This window comes from Nanorana parkeri, unplaced genomic scaffold (genome assembly GCF_000935625.1).
Source record: "Nanorana parkeri isolate BGI_ZX_2015 unplaced genomic scaffold, ASM93562v1 scaffold352, whole genome shotgun sequence".
Classification (NCBI taxonomy): Eukaryota; Metazoa; Chordata; class Amphibia; order Anura; family Dicroglossidae; genus Nanorana; species Nanorana parkeri.
In genome coordinates this window covers 948820-960501 of record NW_017306620.1, presented here as the reverse complement: position 1 = coordinate 960501, position 11682 = coordinate 948820, and the positions used below count along the sequence as shown (strand labels likewise).

The following is an 11682-nucleotide window of genomic DNA, read 5'->3' as shown; positions in this document are numbered from 1 at the left end:
CTGTGCTTTTTATTTTTTTAAAACTTTTTTCATTTTTTTTATTTTAGATTAAGTTTATTTTCTTTTTTGGCATTTTTATTTTTTAATATCTTTTTATTTTTTTCATTTTAGTTTAACTTTTTAAAATGTTTTTGCATTTTAACTTTTTGTTTATTTAACTTGATTTTTCATTTTAGTTTATTTAACTATATTTTTTATTAAACTTTTTAAATTTTTTTTGTATTTTTCATTTTAGTTTATTTAACTTGATTTTTTTAACCTTTTTTTTTTAACTTTATTGCTGGGAGCAATAGCCAGCCTGCTATTGGATATTTCAAGTTGCAATAGCCAATAATAGGCTGGTTATTGCACCCACCCACTGCCTGCTGTCAGTCAGTAGAGGAGGGACCTGAAGGAGAAAGTTCTCCATCAGGTTCTCCTTTCTGCTGAGCGCAGACAGCAGCATTAATCACAGTCGCCGAACATCTCATGATGAGATGAGATGTTCGGCGACTGCGATGCACTCTTGGATATGACAGGGTTCCTAATGCTGTCTGTGCTCAGCAGCGCTAAGGTCCCCTGTAATGTGTTAGGCAAATTAGGCGGCCGCGAGGCACTTGTAAGTGCGAGGCCTTAGGCGACCGCCTAATTTGCCTAATTAGAGAGCCTCCTCTCTGTATAAGGTGAAACTCAAAAAGCTGAGAAGACTTCCTTTCACATATTTCATGTGCCATAGATGATTTAAATCTATTTCTTTTAAAAGTGGATGAAGGCAATGGTCAATGCCCCATGCCTATCACCAAAGATGTGATGTTACCTGGTCCAGGTGGTCCTGGAGGTCCTCGAAATCCAGGTGGCCCTTGTGGTCCAAGGTTTCCTTGGATTCCTTGTGGACCATAAGCTGCTCTACCTGGATCTCCTATATCCCCTTTGTATCCTTGAATACCTGGAAAGCCGGAAGGACCAGGTCGACCTGAAAAAATAAAAATAAAATAAAGATATACACATAATGTCAATTTGAGTAATATTTAGGAAGTAAAAGATTGATGCAGAAAGTTTTTGATTGTTTGAGTGACTGCACATTACTGCTTTTACACTGCTAAACGAAATCGTCTTTTAAACTATTCAAACAATAAATATTGTGGTTCACAAAATAATGCTCACGCTCACACAGTAAATATTGATAAATACAAAAGGCCCTTACCAACATTAAATATGCATCAAATGTAACTGCTGCAGAAATTGTACTTCTTGTGGTACATAAACAGTTCAAGCATTATGCTTATTATTCACAGCTATATCGCCACCTGCTGTTGACAATATGGCAGGGCAGAAAACAGTCACATTTTTTGTAGTTTAAAAGAGAACCATGTGGTAAGTGTTTTTCCCCATAGTTCTCTTAAGGGTCACGGGAGGACATAAACAGGTGTCCTCCCATGACCCAAAGCTCAGTCCCTGTGGGGAGCGGTGACTGACAGTCACTGCTCTCTGCAGGGAGATAATCGAGAAGTGAGCGAGCGACGATATGTGTTCGCTCACTTCCCGATCTATAGAGACGACGTGTGACAGTTTCAATGTCATACGTCGGTTCTAACTATAGGGATGAGTGTAATTCACTCACCCCATAGGTCCCCTTTAAGGATGCAGGGCATTGGGGAGTAATATGTACATGGATAAAGAACTGGTTATGCTTAATAAAGTTTAGTGCCTGGTTGTCATAATTATGATTTGGTTGCAATGTTCTCTGAGTGACTGACCTGGAACAAGTGTAAAGATAAGAAATATGAAATCTTCTTTGATTTGTATTTGCTGTGTGCATATTCCAGATCTGTAACTCAACAGTATTGTAGAAAGACACAGTCAGGCAAATAGCATTTTGCACAGGAAGGCCAGCAATGGAAGCTCCGATATTTCTTTTATGACTGGTACTTTAGGCTGGTAAATGGCTTTCCATATGAGGCACTATTTAAAGAATTCAAAGAAAAAAATGCACTAGATGTTTCCTAGGACTGTGTCATGTAGTGAAGTATTGACTAGCAGGTGGAACCACAGTACATAGGGGAGAAACCAGGCATCTAACAAAACTACGTGTGTTCCTTTTAATATTTTGGTGACAAATGTTCCTCCAATTCTCACAATGAAACACCTTTTCTTGGTGGATATTCAGTTGATATTTTACAGGGCAAAAGGATATCTTCAGGTTTACTAACACAGAAGCATCTAGAAGCATGTAGACCACAAAAATTACCAGTCAGTCAGACAGTAAATACACATCCTACCTCTTCCAAATGCTGGAAACCCCGGGGGTCCAGGAAAGCCGGGAGTACCAGTGAATCCATCATCTCCTGGCATACCTTGAAACCCAGGAACACCTGGATCTCCTGGTAAACCTGATAAACAGAGAGGGGAACATAGATGAGATCTTTATAGCATAAGCAATAGTGCACATTAACATGCTCTTGTTCATCGGCCAATGTTCAATTTTTCTTTTCAAAACTAAAGGCCACTGAAATCAATATTTTATAGGGAGGCTCCTATGCGCTCAAAGCAGGGCTGGAATTCCCATAGCTCATGCTAGAAGCGTGCCTAAAGGTGCTACCTTGGAAGATATGTGCCTGAAATTGCTGGGGCTCAGCTGTCATAATGACAACAGACTACTGGTCTGTTACAGGAACACTGTTAGTGTTCCTCTATAAAAAAAAACCTGCCACTTTATACATGCTTGTACAGAAGAGCTAAAAGCAGCTTCTGTATAAAAGAAGCCTGCATTGGATGTTTAGTTTATACAAGAGCTGCTGTCTGCACTCGTCTATAAATGTTAGAGTAGAAGTCAGCTGTCATTTGGTCAACTGGGTCCCAGTCTGTGAAATAAGCACAAGAGGGGAGCCTCTCCTGGTGCAGATCAATTTTATTTCAATAAGCATGAATAAAAAAAACGAATCATACTCACAAACATGAGTGTCACGAAGTCATGAGGTGAGGGCTGACAAGCAGTGAGATGAGTCCCGACATCTGTTCTGTTCTGATGAAGGGGCGTGCCCCGGAAACGCGTTAACGTCACTACAACACTGGTATCATCTAGTGGACATCTCACTGCTTGTCAGCCCTCACCTCATGACTTCGTGACACTCATGTTTGTGAGTATGATTCGGTTTTTTTATTCATGCTTATTGAAATAAAATTGATCTGCACCAGGAAAGGCGCCCCTCTTGTGCTTATTTCCTAGATTCCCTGCTTTCCCGGCTTCTTTGGGGCAGCATCCTGCAGTATGCCTAAAAGGAATTTCCATTAAGGATTGACAGTCGGTGGCGCTTCACTGTTTTTACTTTGTTACGGGTCCCAGTCTGTGTAGCAGGAGCACTGAAAGGGGCTTCAGCATAAAGAAAACTTCTAAACAAACACTGATTGCAGGGTTTGTTTATAAATACGTTGTAAGAATATTGTTGCAATGTATCTGTTTAAAGGAGAACTATGACATGAGTGCTTTTCACTCACCGCATAGTTCTAGCCGACCTGTGACAATGAGACTGTCACAGGTCGGCTCAGTAGATCGGGAGGTGAGCGAACATATATCGGCGTTCTCTCACCTCTCGATCCTGTCACGGCTCTCTGCCGTGACAGGGGAGGGGCTGGATTCCCCCCTCCCCGATCCGCCAGCGCTGACTGGCGGAATGGACGGGGGAGGGGGCGGGTACAGCTGGTTATTATTTAACCCAAAACCAAAAGTCCAATAATGGGATATACAACATAACGTTACACACATACAGTATATTTTAATACAAAATTTAATACAAAAATTATCATTTATTACATTCATCGGTATACATATACATGTATTTTAAAGGAGAACTATGGGGTTAAGGCTTTTCCCCATAGTTCTCCTTAGGGTAACGGGAGGACACAAACTAGCGTCCTCCCATCACCCTAAGCTCAGTATACCGCGAGCTACAGCTCGCGGTATACTGAGACGCCCAGTACACCGCGAACTACTGCCCGCGATATACTGAGACACCTTGAACACCGGTATGTGTTCGCTCACTTCCCGTTCTACTGAGCCGACCTGTGACAGTCTCATTGTGTTATCATGACGTAACATGATGTGATAAAAAAGATGTTTCTGGAACCATGATGAATTTCTTATCCTATATGATCAGACTACATTTATTATGAATGTATACGTTACAGAAGAACTCCAGGAAATGTAAAAATTAAACCTTGCAGTGCAGGGGTAGCCCCACTGCTTGTTTTGGTCTGGGGGCTAAAATAAAGAAAACATACTCACCTGATCCTCAGACCTGAGGCAGTCAGCACTCACGTCTCCCTCCCTCTGCTCTGGTGGTGAAATGTCCCTCAGATTCCTCACATCTACCGCAGCTGCACTACACGTGATGACGCCAGGGGTCCTTAGACCGCCATAGCCCAGGGGAGAAAAAGGCTGTGGGGACCAGTCTAACAGCCAAGCAGGTGAGTATATATTTTTAATTTTAGCCCCTAGACCAAAACAAGCAGCACATTTTTAAATTTTTTGGAGTTCTTCTTTAACGATAAATGCAATACACTATATATATATATATTTTTTTTTTATAAAACTGTATGTGTGTAACGAATTATGTTGTATGCTCTTATTACAAAGTCCCATTATTTGACTTTGGTTTTGGGTTTAACCTGATGCGATGACAGAGCAGCATTGATAAACTAAGTTGGTGAGGCCCCTCTTTTTTTAAAACTAAGTACTATTATTTATGTAAATCAGCCCTTATTAACTTCTTCCTCCCCTTCTCCCCGGAGCAATTATTTTTTCTGCCTTTTTTAATGTAATTTTTTTAACATTCAGACTTAAGCTTTTTTTGTTCATTATTTTGGGATATTTTTGGACCTTGTTACCCATTCTGAGTAAAGAAAATGTGAAACACAATCTGGAGGGGGGGGGGTCGGAATATGCTGTATGTTGAAATATTTTAGCTCAAGCTATAACTATGGTATAAGATATGTGTGAACAGTTAGAAGGGGTAAACTAAACAAACATTTCTGTGTACAGTAACATCAAGGGTTCCTGGTACAAAATCTTTCATTTTTGCAATGCCAAGAACTACAATTGCATTCCTAAAATCCATCTACTTAGTAATATGATATTGTGAACAATAAATGTTCTATAGCTTCTCTTCCTCAAAACCATACGAATATATAAAAGTCTTACCTGGAAATGCTGATCCACCGTTATTTATATACACGGGTGCCCCAGGAAAACCTATGTCACCCTGTTCACCCTTAAAAAATGGGGAAAGAAATTTACATAACCAACGGTGTAACAATGTTCTGATTGCATTAAACATATTTACAGTGTTATAGCTTCTTTGGTAATTTATTTTAAATGTAATACAGGCTATTTTGTATTTTAAGCTGTTTATGTTTATTTGAAATACACTAAAGCATTTATTACCCCAAAACATATTATTGATTTCTGTGAAAAGGGGAAAGGAATTGAGCTGCTAAGTCAGAGGAGGAGAAATGGCAGGAGAACTTGCCTATACAATCCTCAATCCTCAAGGAGGCAGCGATTTGGGCACTGATTTTTCCTTGCTTTTGTTTTTTCACGGATTGTAATTTCTTTCCCTTTTTCAAGTCTACTTTTCACCAAATTGCACATGGTGTTATGACATTTTGACATAACATTGTGCTTATGTTTGTTATCATTGGAGATGTACTTATTAAACAGTAAACGGTACTTATTGAGGCCCTTCCATGTGTAGTTTACTCTAAAAGCTAGTTACAAACTGATTTTTGAGGTTGCCATATTTGTTTTGCTGGATTTGCTGTGGGGATAAATTGGGGACCTCAGCTGCCATCATGATGTGCTGGGCCTCCAGTGTGTCCCTGTGCTTTTAAAGGGGGATACCTGTACTCAATTTTTTTATTGTTATATATACTCCAAGATGGAGGCTCTCATAGATTAGAGTTAGGACCGCAGTATACAGAGGGACCTTGACAAAGCAGTGCAGCTTCCACATATTTTGTAAAAGTTGTGCAACTAAAACCTCTGTTTTTAACATAAAAGGTGAGACAGTGTAAGCTTTTTTTGCAGGCTAAGTGTGCTGGGAAATTGTTGGCTTTGTATTGTGGAAAGCCCTTCCATGTGCACCTTACTTTGATTTGTGCGGTTGCCATATTTGTTTTGCAGTATTTATTGAATGACTTGTTTAGGCCGAGGAACAATCCAGCTGTCCAGCTGCCTACATTTTCCATAAAACTCTGGTTTTCTGGACCTTTCTGGTAGGAATTTAGCTCTGAACCACCCTTTCCATCTTTCTGTGTTTCAGTTTTATTTAGTGAGGTGGCCTATCACAGTGATGGGGTGGCAGTAAAATGCAGGAAGGGGAAGACCAGAGCCAATGGACACAGAAGGAGGTTGCTTTCTGTCATTCAGAGAGGGATTCAGAGATCTATGGGTACTCTACAGAAAGCTGTACTCTGGAGATGCTTAGTGCGATGGTTAACTATAACAATATAATCAAAGTAATTGGAGTCTTAAAGTATCCTCTTTATAAATTGAAGCAACCCACCTTGTGTGTTGATCTATTCAGCTGATCATTTATTAAATAATGAGAATAATGACTGTCCACTGTGATGGGGAAAACAGATATAAAAGTGAGCATATTTTAGCACAATAATATAATGTATTACCTTAACGCCTTTGAAACCATCAAGCCCAATGAGCCCAGGAGGTCCAGTATTCCCCTATGAAATACACATTTTCGCCATATGAGTGAGGTAAAGCAACAGTTCTGAATAAACGCCATGTAAAGATCTGAAGAAAAGCTGTGATTCTGCTATGAATACAGATCCCGATATTACTAAAAAAAAATTTTGTGTGGGGGAGGGTTAAAACTACTGACAATATTTCTATTGCTATTTATTATTGTTTGCCTTCCTGTCTTGGTAACAACTGTCCTATTGGACCCTCAGTTTAAATCAGCTAAATACAATTAAGGTGCATTACAGCTATTGATATAGCCCCTGACAGCGCATCAGTGCATAGAAAACATCTGAAAAAGTGGCATGTCCCATCTTACATATATATATAGATTCATTAAGTAGGAGCTCCATCTTACGTAACACTGGGTGAATGCTAAATACAGATCACTACTCATTAAGAAATAACTTCATTTTTTTTGTTTTATATATTATCATTGCGTATAACCATAATCATTTTCCTGACAATACCTTATCTCCAGGAAATCCATTAAATCCATCTGTTCCCGGAAAGCCCTAGAAGAAACATCCACAACTTTACTATTCAAATGGTAAGAAGAGTACATGTACTATATTATGACTATTTAAAACATTTGTGAATTTATACCAAAGCAATACAATTCTTAAAGGATTCCTATGAAGGTCCATGTACCATAAAAAAACTTCCAGATGAGTGCACCCAAGAGCTGCCAGTGTATAGCCCAACTGTACAAATCAATGGCAGACTGTGGCAAGAACGGATATATACATCCTTATGCAAAGAGAAACTATTATGTATGTTGGTCTGTGTTAGTTGAATGTGTTTGAAACATTACGGGTATATAAACTTTTCTTTCATATCATTATATATACACAGTAGGCTACTGAGTGCCTTGGACTAATTGGAAAACCAGACAGGTCCACATCTGCTAGCAGAGAGGAAGAGGGGTTTGTCCCTTCTCAAACTGATTCAGCTGTGTGCATGTCTAATTTGATTACCTGATATACATGTCTATTTACAACAAATCTATTAACAGTAAATCACTATGAAGACAAACCTGGTAAGTAGCTTTAAGCAGGAGCATAGGCTTACTATGAAATGATTATATGAACTATTTCACATTGAATTGAATAAAAATAATTGACAACAATGTAGAACTGATCATAAATAGTAAACAAAATATTCAAAAAAATACTAAACATTCCCTGAAAGGGCCACATTAGTCTATAATAACTGATTTCTATGGATGCTGAAAATATGCAGCAGGTACACGACTGTAAAAGTGATGTGAAAGTAGGAAACATGTAGCCTAATTCTGTATAGAATATAATCTAGATACAAAGCTGGTAAGATGGTGGCTTTTAGCTATGCTGGGGTTCCCTGACATCATCAGCTTAAAGTGACATTAAACCCTCAGATTTTTTAACATAAACCAATACTGTAATGTGTGCCTTACTGTAATCCATGGTAGTTTCCCTTCTCTTTGCGGCTCTTCCTTTTAAATCATCATGTCTTCTCATGCTTGAGGAGAACTTCCCTTTGCAGCTCAGGGCCTCTTCCTGTAGTGCTGGCTCAGGTTACAAACCTATACAAACCTATACACAGACACCATATATCCATTCCTGAGACAAGGCAGTCTGCTGCAAAACAGAAGTTCTGCCCAGCATGAGAACAGATACAGAATTAAAATGAAGAACAGCAAAGAGAAGGGAAACAACCATGGATTACAGTAAGGCACACATTACAGTATTGTTTTATGTTAAAAAGTCTGAGGGTTTAATGTCACTTTAATGACTCTGGTTTGGAGCAATGTACTCACCCTTACACCCGGAAGACCAGGAATACCTTTCTCCCCTTTCTCTCCTTTTCCATTAAACCCCTATAAAACAAAATCAAAGAATGATTTATAAGCAGTACAACAAAATGAAGCAAAGAATAAGTCATAATGCCGGTAACACCAATCAACGGTTAATAGCCAGTAATTTCAACAACAACTTACAGCTGGCCCAGGCATTCCAGGTGTTCCAGGATATCCAGGATCACCACTGTCTCCCTATGTAGACATATTTAATTGAGTGGTTATTATAGGAAAATAAATAAAGCAATGCATCTGCTAAGGCCATTTGGCAACATGTCAATTTTATGGTAAGCTTATAATAGATATATAATAAAACAACATAAGAATTATACTAACAGCCAGATCATAGCCTTAGATACCTAGACAGTTGTTGAAGAGGGGGAGGGTAAATTATATGTCCAACAATTCAGTAGCTGTCCACCAGTGACACATCCTTTCAAAAGCAGCTACTGAATTGCCCAAGAAACACAAATCAGTGTGGCTCCAATACTTCATATAATGAGCCAATTTGAGAATGTAACACTGCACTGGAATAGAAAGTCTTCTCTCAAATTTGGGATATTCCATATTCCCAGGTTCTCTCCAGAAGGATCCTGACATCACCTTCTGCTGTGCTGTGTAAGTAATTTTCTAATTTTCCTCCATAGGTGTTTTTTTCTACAACTGTAACATGGAGAATACAAATAAAGAGTGGGCCAGTAAATAAGTGGCATTTGCACTTGGGTGAAAGGTCTGCTTTAAGACTTAAAAAAAAGTATTCTGACAACCGTATGTAATTCATTAATGCAAGTGAAAAAAATCCATATATTTATTCCCTTTTAGAAATCGCTCAAGCTGTCCAACAAAGGTGACAGAAAAAACAATTATTTGGAAAAACCACTGCCATTGGTGTCTGAAAGTTGCAGCATTGTTTTTTTGTTTAAAGTTTAAAACATGGAAATAAATGGTTGTAAGCACCTCTGGCAAACTTTGTCAGTTTTATTGGACTGCTTGTGTTTCAATGTAAAAGGTGAAAAAAATATAAAGGCATGTGAATAAAAAGTAATGGAATACTATTATTATCTATATTAACCACACACAGTTATCAGAATACAAAAATGAACACGATAGTGGTCTAAAAAATGTCCAAACCTCTCAGGAGAATTTGACTGTAAGTAACGTATACATTGATGAAAATGTTAACAAACAATGCTAGTTGTGAGCGGCCACAAAATAAAATAAATGTTTTGTTGTGTTTAGTAGCATTTTCATGTAGTCAATCACAAGGTGAACATCTTATCGTTGCCAGGTATTATCAATTTATAAGCAGCTAGCAACATCAGAACATTTTCAAACTCAGGCAACAATATTACTACATTACATCAGCTGTAAAGTGGTATGGATAACGCAACGTCAGGTCAGTGAAAACTGACATTTTTCTATGGGGAAAAAGCTGATGAATTCCGGCTGGCTTCCTATATCTCTTACCCATCCTGAGTCCCCCTCCAACCTTCACCTGTGCCCCTTGGGGTCTTACTCCTCCTGATGCATGGCGGTCAGGGAAGGATAAAAGAAGTTACTGGGTAATTTAACCTGCTAGTGTAAAACAGAATTGAAATATCAGTTTTGCACGGACTAATCCTTTAACGATTTAGTCTTGCATCACACTGCATTTGAAAGACTCCTTTGATGTTGTTGCACTTATGCGTAATACTTCCACCAAGTAAATAATTTACACTTATACCTGACACACAAGACAATCACATACCAGTTCTCCTGGGATTCCTTTAAGAAAGGTTGAGAATTCCATTCCACTAGATGCTGGAGGTCCTGGGTCACCCTGACCGCCAGTGTCTCCCTGTAAGCATTTCATATTGTGTAAAATTATTTTTCACTCATACAGGCCGATGGAGTACGGGCAAACATCCCTGTGCAAGTCATTGTAACGTAGCAACACAGGTCTACTTGGTTGCTATTTGCTGCTAAACCTTTCATACTACTAATGCCCTGTGAATCTTTCATTCTTTGCTGAACCCCAAACCTGAAGAAATAACTGTTAATAAGGGGAGGGACGAGTGGTAGTAATAATTAAGCATCTCTATTGTGTTCTACTTCTTCTAAAGGAGATCTGCTGTAACATAATTCACATGATCTATGCCTTGGAATAGGTCACGTGGCCTCTACCAATGTGGGGCCAGCTTAGTAAAAAAAGTGAAGTTGTGCTGTGTTCAATCATCCAATCATGAAGAAGCATACATCTTTTTTTCCTTGCATGTGATTGGGTATTCTTTGTAAAGTGGAACTCATTTACTAATATGAGTTACAAAGTGAAAATTCACCTTGGAAGTAAACATGCTCTACTCCTTTAGTAAAAAGTGGACTGAATAGGTACATGTGTTTCATTGCATAATCTGTTTAATTGCTTACTTTAAGGATTTGCCAAAAGTGTCACCTGTCATTGTTGGAAAGATTAGAAATCTCCCCATTACACTGGCTATGGTATCTCTTAGATTTGCCAGGTCTCTAAAGATCAGCCCAATGTACACTGAAAGTTAAAGCTAGACAGGTCTGATTAGAAGTCAGAGTGTGTGTTATGTGGGCACACAGGTCTGATTGGAAGTCAGAGTATGTGTTATGTGGGCACTGCAGCCAGCCAAATGACAGCTGGGATCAGTACAGGTTGTGCTCATTCTCAGCTTATGAGTCCAGATTTAGATGTATCTAGGCTGGGCCTCAAGTCAGAGTGATTGCTATATTAAAAAAAGTGTAATGTCATAATGGTTTAACTATCCCCTTTAACACACACTGTGTCACAGTATCATAAAAAACTGCCCCCTCCTCCATCGTCATGGTCGGCTTTGTTTATCAGTGACCCCGTGGTAGAGATGTGTTTGCTGATGTGTGTCACACAAAGATGGAGAAACATTTTGCTCCACTGTGTGAGTGACAAATTAGTTCCTACCCAATATAGAACTTGTAAAACCATGTCATAAAGTATATAGCAGGGACATATGTGTACAAACATGTCATGAGACCATAGTTCACAGTAAGTAATAGATCCCCCTAGACAAAACGAGCATTATATTCTGTATATCCTGGGCACTACATTTTTTTTGGGGGGGGGGGGGCACCCCTA

The 11682-nt window shown here is 38.9% G+C and overlaps 1 protein-coding gene across 1 annotated transcript in view; it reads right to left on the bottom strand.

The window, feature by feature from the left end:
* Positions 1-11682, bottom strand: part of COL4A6 (collagen type IV alpha 6 chain) — a 199280-nt gene that overhangs the window by 45581 nt on the left and 142017 nt on the right. The window contains exons 13-20 of the mRNA XM_018558662.1: positions 10315-10404; positions 8709-8762; positions 8529-8588; positions 7201-7245; positions 6661-6714; positions 5177-5246; positions 2259-2369; positions 797-952 (exon numbers count right to left, since the gene is read on the bottom strand). Coding sequence (XP_018414164.1) covers positions 797-952; positions 2259-2369; positions 5177-5246; positions 6661-6714; positions 7201-7245; positions 8529-8588; positions 8709-8762; positions 10315-10404 — 640 coding nt within the window. The remainder of the gene's footprint in view (positions 1-796; positions 953-2258; positions 2370-5176; positions 5247-6660; positions 6715-7200; positions 7246-8528; positions 8589-8708; positions 8763-10314; positions 10405-11682) is intronic.